Source organism: Lagenorhynchus albirostris, chromosome 1, assembly GCF_949774975.1.
Source record: "Lagenorhynchus albirostris chromosome 1, mLagAlb1.1, whole genome shotgun sequence".
Taxonomy (NCBI): Eukaryota; Metazoa; Chordata; class Mammalia; order Artiodactyla; family Delphinidae; genus Lagenorhynchus; species Lagenorhynchus albirostris.
This window is the reverse complement of record NC_083095.1, coordinates 2,654,165-2,669,255: the sequence shown is the minus strand read 5'-3', so window position 1 is coordinate 2,669,255 and position 15,091 is coordinate 2,654,165. Positions and strand designations below refer to the sequence as shown.

The 15,091-nt window shown below is 41.0% G+C and overlaps 1 protein-coding gene across 5 annotated transcripts in view; it reads left to right on the top strand.

The window, feature by feature from the left end:
- The window catches only part of TRAF3 (TNF receptor associated factor 3), a 111,921-nt gene that overhangs the window by 59,931 nt on the left and 36,899 nt on the right, over positions 1 to 15,091 (top strand). For 4 of the 5 annotated variants that reach the window (XM_060156383.1, XM_060156294.1, XM_060156121.1 and 1 more), the window contains exon 2: positions 1,109 to 1,232. The exons of the other annotated variant lie outside the window; for it this stretch is intronic. In XM_060156383.1, the coding sequence (XP_060012366.1) occupies positions 1,222 to 1,232 (11 nt within the window). In that variant the 5' untranslated portion in view covers positions 1,109 to 1,221. The remainder of the gene's footprint in view (positions 1 to 1,108; positions 1,233 to 15,091) is intronic. 5 annotated transcript variants of the gene reach the window in all.

The following is a 15,091-nucleotide window of genomic DNA, read 5'->3' as shown; positions in this document are numbered from 1 at the left end:
AACCAGTGTCTCTGGAAGCTGGTGGACTGAGAGTGGGGGGGTTACACCTGGTGAGAAATGGGAGTGCAGTAACCATCGGAAAAGGGAACGAATGCTTGGTTGCAGAATTAAATCTCCATTGCAGCAATTGTCAGTTGTCAAATTTCATGAGTTTTTCTCCTAAATAATTATAAAATTTTACATAATAAAGGAGTCTTAGGACACCACTGCATAGCCATTCATTCAGTTAGCAAGAATTAAAAATAGTGTGACAAATTTTGAAAACGTTGAGCAACAGAAACTCTCTCATACCTTCTTGTGGGAGTGTAAATTGTTACAACCGCCTGGGGAAGTAGTTTGTTTGGCCTTATGTAGCAAAGTTGAAGATACACTTACCCAGTAATCTAGCAGTCACACTTGTAGGTGTATACACTAGAGGAATATATGCCTATATGCTTAAGATAGTTGTGCCAGAAAGATCTCAGTAGTGCTAATATTTGCTCCAAAGCAGAAATTACCCAGGGGACGGGGGAATGGATAAGTAAATTGTGGTATACTGCATGATGGAATATTATACAGCAATGAAAACAAACAACAGAGCCAGCAACAACCATGGAGCAAAAACAAAGCAAGACAGAAGAAGACACACTGTATGATTGTGTTTATGTAAAATTCAGAAGCTGGCAAAAATAAACTGTCAGAGCTACGTGCCTAGGTGATAAATCTAAAGAAAAGCAAGGAAATGATAACCACAGTTAGGGTAGTTGTTACTTAGAGGCGGAGGAAAGGGTTTGGGATCAGAGAGAGGCACCCAACTTTTCTTTGGTTGCAACAGTATACCATTCCTTGGTCTGGTGGTAGTTGGACTAGTGTTTTCATAATAACCTTGTGAAACTGTACATACATGTTTCTTGTGCTTTTCTATGTGTAAATAATCCGAAGTTATCCAGACTTTGTAATTTATGTTCAACTCAAAACATGCAGAAAATCCAAAGCACGTGTTTATATAGATGGTTAAAAAAGTTTCCTCCTAAACTTCTTACTTTATAATTTTTTAGAAATTTCCCTTTTTGAAATTCTGTTTTTAAAATTTTCCACATGTGAGTTAACCACGTATCTTACTTCCTAGGTAAGGGACTCCACTACATTATCTGAAGAAGGATAAGGTTGACGCTGCTTTGCTTTTTCTTTATTGAAATCTCTTCCCGCCTGATCAAGCTTAGATACATCTTCTTACAGCATATGACACACAGGTATGTCACTAGAAAATTTTAATTTGTGTGGATTTCCTTCTTCAGCTGTTACTTGTTTGCTTTGCATGACAGTGAAGTAATTAAATTCAAAAACATCCTGAACTTCCTCACTTTTGGCTTTAGCAGTTTCATTCTATAACAGGTGTATTGGACTGTCTTCTGCTTACACGGCACTGTATTTTGATGTGCATCTGACTTTTTCTTTTTTTAAAACCAGCATTAAACTTTGCAAGTGATAGACATTACACCTGATGTCTTAGTAACGATAATGAGTTTGAAAACCAAGGTTAGCGGCATGCATCTCTGCCTGCCCTCTGAAAGCCCTGAGGCCCAGCCTTCCCTCGGAGGATGCCGCTGCAGTAAAGGTGCCAGTGGCTTGAGGCTGGAGGCCTGCCCAGCTGAGTATTGCATCTTTTGCTTGCTCCTTAACCGTCTTTCTCTAGGAGTTTGAAAGGAAACAAAATACCCTGTGTTTTAATCTCTAATTTGTGATTGAGTGGCATTTTATACTTGAAATTAAGAACTCTTTAATATGTTAGAACATAAAAATGAATATGAAACGGGTTTGAAATGTTTGCATGCAAAGTAAGATTTAATACCTAGCTATTTTTGATAAATTCATAAGTATCAAGAAAACTGGTATTTAAAATTTTATTCATAATCACAGTACCATTCAGTTTCCCCCAGTAGTCTCAATTTTTTTTAGTTTCTTTGAAGCAGGGTCCAAACAATTGCATTTAGCTGATCTGTCTCTTAAGTCTCTGTTTATCAATGGATTGCTCCACCCTATCCCTTTTCTTCCTTGCATTTTTTTTTTGGAAAATCCATGCTGGTTGTTCTGTAGTCGGGGGTGTCCCTGTTTTGACTTTTGCCATTTCCATTGAACACATTCTTCTATCCCGTTATTTCCTGGGAGGTGGTAGGTAGATCTAGAAGTTCGACTGGCTCAGCCTTTGAGCACGTGCACTCGGAGGTGGTGGTGTGTCCCCTCACCAGGAGGCACTTGGATTCACAGTCATTAGGGGTTGTAAATGATGATAAGTTTCATCCTTTACTCTACCCTTTTTTTTTGTTTTGTTTTTTTAATTTGGCTGCGTTGGGTCTTTGTTGCTGCGTGTGGGCTTTTTCTAGTTGCGGCAAGTGGGGGCTACTCTTCGTTGCAGTGCGCAGGCTCTAGGAGCTCGGGCTCAGTGGTTGCAGCATGTGGGCTCAGTAGTTGTGGCACGCGGGCCCTAGAGCGCACGGGCTTCAGTAGTTGTGACTCATGGGCTCTAGAGCGCAGGCTCAGTAGATGTGGCACATGGGCTTAGTTGCTCTACGGCATGTGGGATCTTCCCAGACCAGGGCTCGAACCTGTGTCCCCTGCACTGGCAAGCGGATTCTTAACCACTGTGCCACCAGGGAATTCCCTGCCTTGATTCACTGAAATACTAACTGTTTGGTCAACCTAAGGGACAGTTCAAATAGGAAAGGTAGGACAAATGCCTGATTCTTTCTCTTTATGGGTTCTCAAAATAATGAGATGGTCTCATAGCCGCTCCAAAAGTGACCAGGGATTAAGTATCAGTGTAAACTCCTGAACTTAAATATATGTGGTGTGTTTAATCCATTGCAGTTATTACTCTCATGGATGCTAGGATTGTGCCACTTTTGCCAGTGGAGCCTCTTTAAGTTGACTTCTTGTCCTTTGACGTGACCCGTAGCCTTCCTTTCCTTGGTCTCTGAAATGGTAAGATGTTTCGGATTCGTTTTGTACTTTTTCACCCCAGACCTGGAATTGGCTATTTCTCTAAGCAGCTCTGGTTCCCTCTTGTAGAAAACGGTACCTTGGGACCACAGACTGGGCACTAGGGATACTCGTTGCTGTAAGGCTGGTTATTGTCCTGGGCCTTTTTGGTGGACAGCCAGGAAATACACTTTTTAGTCATGAGTTGATACTGATATTTTTGTTTCAAATTCAGGATTATATGGTTTTTACTTCTTTGATTCTGTATTGATGTGTCTTTTCTCTTATGCTGAAAATCTTGGTTCCTAACAACATTCACATCATTACTTACTTGTTTTAACCTATAAAATAAACGTGATAGTTTTAAAATAATAATACCAGCATATTACCAACCAGTGTATGATTATTGAAAACTGTTTGAGATTTTCTGCAGTTCTTTTTGTCCTCAGGGTAGATCCCTAGGGATGTTCTGCTGAATTGTTAAGTTTTAGCGTCACCTGAGCCAGTTCCTCAGTGCGCCACCAACTTGCTACACAGTTAGATTCATTTATTTTATTTTTATTTTAAGGAATAGCTTCTTTTTAAATTTTGCGTTAGACGTTTATAAAAAATATTTTCATGGTTACAAGTCAAAATAAAGTATTTTCAGAAATCCAGCTTTCATTCCTGATCTTTGTACCCTGTTTCTTCCCTCCTCCACAGTTAACTTTTTTTTTGTTTTTAGTTTGTCTATTTGTAATATAAGTAAGTGTGTGTGTGTGTGTGTGTGTGTGTGTGTGTGTATACCTACAGCCCTCTTTCTTAGAAAATGGTAGTATACAGTACAAGCTCTTCTCCATCTTTTAAAAAAAAATTTATTTATTTATTTAGGCTGTGCCAGGTCTTAGTTGCGGCATGTGGGATCTTCAGTTGCAGCATGCGGACTTCTTAGTTGTGGTATGCAAACTCTTAGTTGCGCCATGCATGCGGGATCTAGTTCCTGACCAGGGGTTGAACCGAGGGCCCCTGCATTGGGAGTGCGAAGTCTTACCCACTGGACCACCAGGGAAGTCCCTCTCCACCTTTTTTTTTTTTTTTTTTTAAACAACATATCATGAGCTCACAGCATAGCAGTAAATAGAGATTCTCGTCATCCTTTTTACAGCTGTATAGTATTCCTTCATGTTGGCTGTACTATAGGAAAAAATTAACTTTAAAAAATATGTTGGCATTAATCAGTATATGTTTCTCCTGCATATAAATGTCATCAATTTTGCTCTTTATCCAATTTCAGATTTCTCAGTAATTTTGGGACCTTCCTTGCAAGTGCATCACTTGTCTTGGCCTGGTTTTCCTTATGTGTAAAATGAGAGACTTGGACTAGAAGGTCAGGATGGACTATTTTAGCTGGCAGAGACTGCAGATGAGTAAAATGAACCTGAGAGCATCTCACTAGCGACAGAATGACCACCCCGTAACCAAGGCCACGGTGGTGATGGGGAATTAGGTTGGAGGCCATGGAATCGACAGGTCTTGATGAATGGTTGAGTGTCAGAATCAGGGAGGTGGGGACAGTTCTGCCTTAGGCAGCTGACCAGGTGATGGTGTCACTCCCTGAGATGGGAGCAGGTTGTTTCCGAGTAGGTAGAGAGGTGAGTTGGACAGGAATGGGAAGCACTGAAGATGACAGATTCCATCTGGGCTGTGTTGACCATGAGGCGCCTGTGCAGTACGACAAAGTTAGAGGGGTCGTCTCAAAGCTCAGTGAGTGTGGGGATCAGAGCCAGAGGCTCATCTGTGCAGGTCTGATTGCCCAGCAGGAGAAAGAAGGGGATCTAGATCAGCACCTGAACAGCTCCTGCCTTTCAACCACAGGTAGGAATGGGAGAGTCTGCGAGAGAGATGGAGAAGGAGCACAGAGCCAAGAGCCACTGATTTTTTAATTCCCATGTTGTATTCTAAAAGTGGTTTAAATATTGTAATCCACTCCTAAATGTGGCCATGTTTTATGCTTTTCACTCATATTTCCCAGTAAAGTCAATGCTCCAGGAAAATGAACCTTATCACACAACCTGCAGCCCAGGAGCCTCCAGGCCGGGCGTGGCCTCAGGGCAGCATCCACTTGGAAAGGTGCGCGACCCCTCTTAGTTGCTTGTCAGGTGGACGGAGCCCTCAGCTCTTCTCCCGCCTTCCTGTCCAGATGGCAGGACTCTGGCCCTTGGCCAGGAGAGGCACAGCCTTTTTGCACACAGTCAGAGTTGAATGAATGATGTTTTGAAAATCCTAAGTCATTTGAACCAAGCGCTGTTGGCAGTGTTGGGCCTCCAATAGCTATTGTTTTCCTAAAGGAAAGACCAAGTTTTATACTGTGGTTTTAATCAGCTTCTTTTCCAGCTGCATGCCTGTGTCTGTCTGTCTCTCTCCCTTTCTCTGTCTCCAATGTGGGGCTTTTCATCTGTGATTATGAGATGCCTATTTGTTTGGATAAGCATCTAGTCTCCCCTTGTCTTTGCTTTCCCAGCGAGTTAGCCACGCGCTCGCTCCCTCGGCAGAGTGTTTGGCATCAGGTATCACGAGAAGAGCCAGTGTGCTGAAATGTTTGCATAAATATGGATTGCCAGAACACTTTTTTTATCAGCAGGGCACACCTGTCTGTCTGTCGTTTTCTCCCTTCTCCCTTTATTGGCATCGCTTGGATGATGTTTTTAATTTCCCTCCTGGGCTTGATGGTGAGCTTGTTTTTCTGCATCTTTGTTGTGTTTAGTACTTTCTTGCTGGCAGGAGCCATTTTCTTTGTTTATCTGATGCTTCCCTTTTTTGGTTTTCCCCGGGCTTTCCAGTTCTTGGAACACCCTTTTGTCAGCAGATGTACATTTGTTTCCAGTTTCTAATCTCCAAGTAAAATGTAGCTCAACTTAAATCACAAAAGTAGGGAACATAAAATAAATCATTAGGGTAATGAAGGCATAGAGGAAAGTGAAAGGAATCTAGTCCAATTCTTTGCTGTATTTCCAAGTACAGATATGCCTCAACTGTGAGAGAAGGACTTCCTGAGTAGCTGGCTAGAAACTAGAATTTTATGAAACGAATTTCTCAAATAGAGACTTTTTTCATTTGGGTAAAAATATGGCCTCAAAATACAGTAAATCCATACCTAAACATGTAGCAAACAGTAAATAATATAATAATAGAGTAATTACTCTACTGGAAGCTGCAGAATCAGAATTCTAGAACTGAGTACGCTAGACTCTGTGACAGGCCCTGGTCCGTGGTGCAGGCCCAGGACACCAGCTCCGAGGCCACTGCTTCCTGGGGCTTCTGGTCTTGCCTCCTGTTCGGTTCCTCAGAGCACACTGACTCGGGTGCTGTTCCTTGGTCGCATACTTTCCCTTCACTGTAGCTTCCTTTGCACTCTCTTTGCCTAGTGTATCTGTTGTTACTATTCAGCAGAACATTTTTCTTTATGTGTGTGGAAGCAGACATCCTGTTTCCAAACCTGATGCTAGAATGAGGGTGGGAAAGTGAGGTATTGGCAGTGGCCCAGGGTGCTAACCAGAGGCATGTGTGTCCAGTCTGTGAGTGCCGTAACCTCTGAGCTGCTTCTGCAATCAGGCTGTTAAACATTTAGTCTGTTGTAGGTCCCTAAAAGTTGCCCCCTCCACCATCTGCTTAAGGCATTTGACTGAGTTCACATATATTTTCTTCATCAACACAATCATTATTATAAATATTATAGAATTTCATTAACCTATAATTGTTACATCTAAACTTTAGGATTAAGGTAGAATTTAACTATTTTTATACCCACATATAAATAAGTGAAATAAAGGTATTTATATTTTAATCAAGCAATCTAGTCAAAGGTTTCCACAGTCCCCCATTTTGGAAGCTTCCAAAGATGTGGCTTTGCTTATTTACTGCCCCTTCTGGCGATCGGCTTCCGTGTGGGGCACACGTGTGATTCCTGGCCCACCTCCAGGTTGGTGTGAATGACCAGATGCAGTTGCAGATTAGAAATAACCATCACAGGTATTTTAGGAAAAATTAGCATTTTAATTTTATATGTTTGTTTTAGAGAATTATAATAAGAACCAAGGAACTTTTTTTTTTTTTTAACAGTGGTTTTTAGTTTGGGGGTCTTTGAACATGGTATTAGCTCTTGTCACTGCACGTATAGCAGATATTGTTGTTCCGGGCGAGGATCAAGAGGTGGCTGACTCCAGTGGACGCTCATTTACCGTCTACACTGGCATTCAGTGGGGTCCATGTTTGGTGTTTGCAGTTTTCCTTTGGCCGCTAATTAGCTTTTCATTGCCTTCTAATAGTTTTACTCCTTTCCACTTCTAATTTTTCTATTAAAATACGTGCGATGATGTCAAATTCTTTGGATCTAAATATGAACAGAATTATATGACATCACGTTTAAATGTGCTCGCCATGTTTTTATGTTGTTACTGCTATTATTATTTTTTGGCTGGGGTTAGTGAGGAGTGGTTATCAGGCTCTGTGATGAAGAAAGAGATTGGAGTGTCTAAGCTCCTTAGACATTTTATTTTTCATTAAAAATATTTTACAATTTTTTATTATGAAAAAATTCACTATTTAAACCATTCAAAATGTACAGTTCAGCGGTTTTTATTTAGTGTATATTCACAGTGCTATACAGCCATCACCACTGTCTAATTCTAGAACATTTTCATCGCCCCAAACGAAACTCCATACAGTCACTCTGTATGATTCTCCCCTTGCCTCAGCCTCTGACAACCACTTACTTACTTTTCGTCTCTGTGGATTTGCTTGTTCTGGACATTTCACACATACGGAATTATATGATATGTGGCCTTTTGTTTCTGACTTTTGTTACTTAGCATAACAGTTTTCAAGGTTCATTCATGTTGTAACATGTATCAGGACTTCATTTTTTTATGGCTAAATAATAGTACAATGTATAGATACTTATAAAGTTTGTTTATCCAGCTACCTCTTGATGGACATTTGGAATGTTAATATTTTTTGTCTATTATGAATATTGCTGCTATGAACATTCATGCACAAGTCTTCGTGTAAACATATGTTTTCACTTCTCTTGGGTTTATACACAAGAGGAGAATTGCTGGGTCATGTGGTAACTCTGTGTTTAGCTTTCTGAGGAGCTGCCAAAGTGTTTTCTGTGGATGATGAACCATTTTATGTTCAGAAATGTTTGAGGGTTCCAATTTCTTCATGTCCTCACCAGCACGTAATTTTCCATTTTTTTAAATCACAGCCATCCTGATAGGTGTGAAGTAGTATCTCATGATGGTCAGTTTTTTAAATAATTTTTTAAATTGACAGAACATAAAATTAACCATTTTAAAGATTTTTTGATGTGGACCATTTTTAAAAAGTCTCTATTGAATTTGTTACAGTATTACTTCTGTTTTACGTTTTGGTTTTTTGGCCATGAGGGATGTGGGGTCTTAGCTCCCCGACCAGGGGGATCGAACCCTCACCCCCTGCATTGGAAGGCAAAGTCTTAACCACTGGACCGCCAGGGAAGTCCCAAATTAACCATTTCAGAGTGAACAATTCAGTGGCATATAGTACATTCACAGTGTTGTATAATCACAACCTCTCTATGGTCCCAAACGTTCTCATTCCTCAAAAGGAAACCCCTTCCCCATTGAGCAGGCAGTCCTCATTGTCCTTCTCCTTATCCCCTGGACAGCCGCCAAGCTGCTTTCTGTCTCTGTGGATTTACCTATTCTGTATATTTCAGATAAATGCAGTCATACAGTATGTGTCCTTTTGTTTCTGACATCTTTCACTTAGCATAATGTTTTCCACGTTCATCCATGTTAGAGCCTCTATCATCACTTCATTTCTTTTTATGGCTGCGTAATATTTATCTCATATTTTGTTTACCCATTCATCTGTTGATGGACATTTGGGTTGTTTCTGTCTTTTGAGTACTGTGAATGGTACTACTGTAACCATGTGTGTGGGTATGGTTTGAGTACCTGTTTTCAGTTCTTTTGGGTATATAACTAAGAGTGGAATGGCTGGGTCATATGGTAATTTCATGTTTAACTTTTTGAGGAACTGCGAAAACGTTTTCCACAAAAACTGAACCATTTTGTTTCCACCAGCAATATATAAGGTTCCAGTTTCTCCACATCCTCACCAATTCTTGTTATTTTACCTTTTTAAAAAAAAATTATACCCATCCTGGTGGGTTTGAAGTGGTAACTCACTGTGGTTTTGATTTGTATTTCCCTAGTGACGGATGACGTTAAACATCTTTTCGTGTGCTTATTGGCTATTTCTGTGTTTTCCTTGGAGAAATGTTTATTCACATCATTTGCCCATTTTTTAATTGTTGTTGAGCTGTCAGAGTTCTTTGTGTATTTCTGGCCACTAGACCCCTATCAGATACGTAATTTGCGGAGATTTTCTCCCATTTTTTTGGTTGTCTTTTCTCATTCTTAAAAAATTTTTTTTAATTTGTTTTATTTATTTATTTATTTATGGCTACATTGGGTCTTCGTTGCTGCGCATGGGCTTTCTCCAGTTGCAGTGAGCGGGGGCTACTCTTCGTTTTGGTGCGCGGGCTTCTCATTGTCGTGGCTTCTCTTCTTGCGGAGCACAGGCTCTAGGCACGCGGGCTTCAGTAGCTGAGGCTCGTGGTTTCGGTAGTTGTGGCTCATGGTCTCTAGAGCGCAGGCTCAGTAGTTGTGGTGCTCGGGCTTAGCTGCTCCATGGCAGTGGGGTCTTCCCAGACCAGGGATCGAACCCATGTCCCCTGCATTGGCAGGCGGATTCTTAACTACTGTGCCATGAGGGAAGCCCCTTTTCTCATTCTTAATAGTGTCCTTTTATGTACAAAAGTTTTCACATTTGGTGAGGCCACTTTTATCTTACTTTTTCTCTGTTGCTTGTGCTTTTGGTGTCATATCTAAAAATCCTTTGCCAAATTCAGCATCATTAAAATTTACCCCTATGCTTTCTTCTAAGAGTTTTATGGTGTTAGCTCTTACATTTTAGTTGTTCATCCATTTTGAGTTAGTTTGTGTGTATGGAGTGAGATAGGGGTCCAAGTTCATTCTTCTGCCCAGTTACCCAGTTGTTTCAAAGACTATTTTTTCCCAACTAAATGGTCTTGACATCCTTGTCAAAAATCATTTGGCCATAGATGTATGGGTTTACTTCTGGACTCTCAGTTGTATTCCATTGGTCCACATACCTGTCCTTATGCTAATATTACACTGTTGTGATTACTGTCATTTTGTAGGCAGTTTTGAAGCAGTAAGTTTGAGAAGTGTGAGTCGTTCAACTTTCTTTTTCCTTTTCAAACGTTTTTGCTCTTTTGCAGTTCCTTGTGAATTTTAGGATCAGGTTTTTCATTTCTGTAAAAGGAAGGCCACTGGAATTTTAATAGGGATTGCACTGAATCTGTAGATTGCTTTGTGTACTATATTAGTTAGCGTTCTCCAGAGAAACAGAACCAATAAGGGGTGTGTGTGTGTGTGTGTGTGTGTGTGTGTGTGTGTGTGTGTGTAGAGATATTTATTATAAGGAATTGGGTCTCACACAATTATGGAGACAGGCAAGTCCCAAGATAAGCAGAGTAAGTTGGCAACTAGGAGACCCAGTGGCTTAGTTCCAGTCTGAGTCTGAAGGCCTGAAACCAAGCGAGACAAAGGCATAGTTCCTATCCAAAAGCAAGGCTCAAGATCCAGGAAGAGCTGACATCAGTTTGAGTTTGAAGGCAGGAAAAAAGCCAGTGTCTCAGTTTGAAGACAGGCAGAAAGAATCTTCCTTAATTGAGAGAGGGTCAGCCTTTTTGTTCTGTTCCTATTCAGGCCTTCGACTGAATAGGAGGCTCACCCACATTAGGGAGGGCAATCTGCTTTACTTAGTCTACTAATTTAAATGTTAATCTCATCCAACACTTTCACAGAAACATCCAGAATAATGTTTGACCAAATATCTAGGCACCCTGTGGCCCAGAGAAGTTGACGTAAAAAATTAACCATCACAAGTAGTATTGCCATCATAATAATATTATCTTCCAATCCGTGTACATAGATTTGTTTTGGAACAAACAAGTATCTTGCCATTTAATGGTGTGTTCTTTAATTTCTTTCAGCAATTGTGAACACATATTTCCCCTTGTTGGTTAAATTTATTCCTAGGTAATTTATTCGTTTGGATGCTATTGTATATGGAATTGCTTTCTAACTTTACTTTTCAGATTGTTTGTTCCTGTTGTATAGAAACACAAATGATGTTTCTTTGTTGGTCTTTGTACCCTGCAACTTTGATGAATTCACTTATTAGTTCTAGTTGCTTTTCTTGAGAATTCTTTGGGATTTTCTAAATATAGGATCATATCATCCATGAACAGAGATGGTTTTATTTCCTTCTTTCTAATTTGGATGCCTTTATTTATTTTTCTTGCCTAATTGCTCTGGATAGAACTTTCAGAGTATAATATTAAATAGCAGTGGTGAAAGCATGCATCCTTCCCTTCTTCCTGATATTAGTGCAAAAGCCTTCAGTCTTTCACCATTAAGTGTGGTGGGTTTTTCATAGATATCCTTTATCATGTCAAGAAAGTTCCTTTTTATTCCTAGTTTTCTAAGGGTTTTTATAATGAAAGGGAGTTTGGTTTTGTCAAATGTTTTTTCTATGCCAATTGAGATGATCATGTAGTTTTTTCCCCTTGCTCTATTTCTGTGGTATATTACATTGATTGATTTTTCTTATATTAAACCACTCTTGCTTCCCTGGACAAATCTCACTTGGTTGTGGTGTATAATACATTTAATATGCTCTGGGGTTTAGTTTTGTAGTATTTTGTTGAGAGTCTCCTTCATTTTCTTTCTTTTTTTTTTTTTTTGTGGTACACTTGCCTCTCACTGTTGTGGCCTCTCCCGTTATGGAGCACAGGCTCCGGATGCGCAGGCTCAGTGGCCACGGCTCACGGGCCCAGCTGCTCAGCGGCATGTGGGATCTTCCCGGACCGGGCATGAACCCGTGTCCCCTGCATTGGCAGGCGGACTCTCAACCACTGCACCACCAGGGAAGCCCCTCTCCTTCATTTTTGAAACATAGTTTTGTTGGATAGAGGATCCTTAATTGATATTTTTTTCTTTCAGCCCTTCAAATATATCATCCCATTGTCTTCTGTCCTCCATGGTTTCTGATAAGGTATCAACTGTTAATCTTATTGAGGAAATTCTTTTATGTAAGGAGTCACTTCTCTTGCTGCTTTCAGAATTCTTTCTGTCTTCCATCCATTCAATTATAATGTGTATTAGTGTAGATCTCTTTGAGTTTATCCTGCATGGAGTTTGTTGAGCTTCCTGGATGTGCAGATTAATATTTTTCATCAAATATGGGAAATTTTTGTCCATTACCTTTTCAAGTATTCTTTCCACCTTTTTCTCTCCCTCCTCTCCTTTCTGGGACTACCGTAATGTATATGTTGGTATGATTGATGTTGCCCCACAGGTCTTTAAAGCTCCTTTCATTTTTCTTTATTATTTTTTCCTTCTGTTACTTAGACTGGATAAATTCAACTGTCTTATCTTCAAATCTCAATTGACCTGCCTTCAGGTTCTCTAATTCTTTCTTCTGCCTGCTTGGTTCTCCTGTTGAGCCCCTTTATTGAATTTTTCATTTCTTTTATTGTGCTTTTCAACTCTAGAATCTCCATTTGGTTCCTTTTAAAATTTCTCTTTATTGATATTTTCTATTTCATGAGACATTGTTCTGATGGGTTTCTTTTTTTTTTTTAAGTTCTAAAAAAATATTTATTTATTTATTTATTTGGTTGTGCCAGGTCTTCATAGTGGCAGGTGGGCCCGTTAGTTGCAGCTCACCAGCTCCTTAGTTGCAGCACGTGGGCTCCTTAGTTGCGGCTTGTGGGCTCCTTAGTTGTGGCATGCAGACTCTTAGTTACAGCATGCATGTGGGGTCAAACCTGGGCCCCCTGCATTGGGAGTGCAGAGTCTTATCCATTGCGCCACCAGGGAAGTCCCTGATGGGTTCTTTTACTTCTTTGGACAAAGTTTCCTTTATCTCTTTGAACTCACATAAAATCAATGATTCAAAGTCTTTGTAAGTCTAATGTCTGGGTTTCCTCCTAGACAGTTTCTGTTACTTGCTTTTTTTCCTGGGCCACACTTCCTTATTTCTTTGCCTGACTTGTAGTTTTCTTGTTGAAAATGGACATGTTGAATAGTATAATATGGCAAATCTGGAAATTAGATTCTCCCCAGTATTTGTTGCTGCTTGTTATAGTTATTGTTTGCATAATAACTTCTTGGAACTAATTTTGTAATAGTATAGTAGTCAGCTAGTAATCAGACAGAGATTTCCTTAAGTGCCTGGAACCAGAATTATCTCTGAGTCTCTTCAGACAGGGTCTGTATGAGTATTGGGGTATGCTTTCAGCGCTCGGCCAGGCAGTGGACAGCTTTGCCTTAGATTCACTTCCTGCTTGTGCGGAACCTGAAGGTCAGCCAGGGGTGAGACCTTAGAGTCTTCCCAGGCCTTCCCTGAGTGTGCACACAGCCCTGGGCATGTGCTTGGCCTTCTAGAACCCCAGGAACATGCTGGTGCTTCTCAAAGCCCTTATTTCCCAGCACTTCCTGTCAGCCTGTTGGTTTCTCTATCATTTGCCTCAGCTGTGACTGGTTGCCCCAGGCATCAGCAACTAATACATTTGTCTGTAGAGGTTTTCGGTATACACCCCCTGCCCCCTACCAGTAGCTGCCTCAGGGCTGGGAGAGTCCTGAGTTCCGTGAAGTAAAGGCAAGCCATTTGAGCTGGTCTTCTTGGGAGCCACCAGATAGGTCATAACCTACTACTGAAATCCTTTGCAAATGAGATCTGTTCTGCTCCACCCACCCACCCCCAGCCCCCCACCAAGTACCTGTACTGGGATTGCAGACTTCTATCTTCCAGGCCACTACCTCTTGGGGGATGGGACCAGAGTAAGGTAAAATGCCACAGAGCTCACTTGTTCTTGCCAAGGCTTCGCTTGATTAAGTGTTCCTCTGAATGTTGCAAGCTTTTGGTTAGTCTTTAGAGTTCCACAAAAGTTGTTTCTGACAGAGTTTGCCAGCTTTTTTCTTGCTTTTATTGAAGGATGGACTTCTGGAATTCCTTACTGAGCCCTTTTCACTGACATCACTCACTAGTCTGTTCTTTTTTTTTAATTTATTTTTTGGCTGTATTGGGTCTTCATTTGCTGCACGCGGGCTTTCTCTAGTTGTGGCAAGCAGGGGCTACTCTTTATTGCAGTGCACTGGCTTCTCATTGCGGTGGCTTCTCTTGTTATGGAGCACGGGCTCTAGGCGCACAGGCTTCAGTAGTTGTGGCACGTGGGCTCAGTAGCTGTGGCTCGCGGGCTTAGTTGCTCCACAGCATGTGGGATCTTCCCAGACTAGGGCTTGAACCCATGTCCCCTGCATTGGCAGGCGGATTCTTAACCACTGCACCACCAGGGAAGTCCACTAGTCTGTTCTTAACGTTGTGACCAATTTCGAGTTTGCCTAATTTATGTACACCCCACCTGATTTCTAAAAGGAATTACGATGGCTTACAAAGGTAAACAGTATGAAAGATAAAATAAATTATTATTAATGTTTGTGTGCCTGTTGGTTGGAGGGCATTCTAGTAAAAATTGTGTCCTCCCTGGTTGATGTTGAAAACTTTGGTCCTGCAGATAGAAATTTTGTTTCCTTTGCTGGTCTTGAGGTTTTCACCCTCCCTGTTGCATGGATGGGAGGACATCTGAAGCAGATTCAGCTCAGTGGTCGTCCTTCTACATGACTTTGTATGTGGTCTTAAGGTGATACACCCATCAGCATCCGACTATAGCAGTGCTCACTGTTGTTGCCTCTGAGCTGATTGTGAAAAATTTGCCTCCAAAGGTGGTTTTCCTAAATCCAGAACTCCCTTTTCCTCAGGACACAATAGGTGGGTAATTGTCTTATTTTAAGACATCGTTCCTGTCGCCATAGTTGTTTTAGGAGGTGATTAGGTGATTCTTACACTTCAAATCAGAACTGACTTCTTGTAGCGACCTTGATCGCTGGCAGAGTCTGGGATTGTCGGTAAACCTGAGAGTGTTCATTCGTCCACCAGTCCTGGCACCTACCAA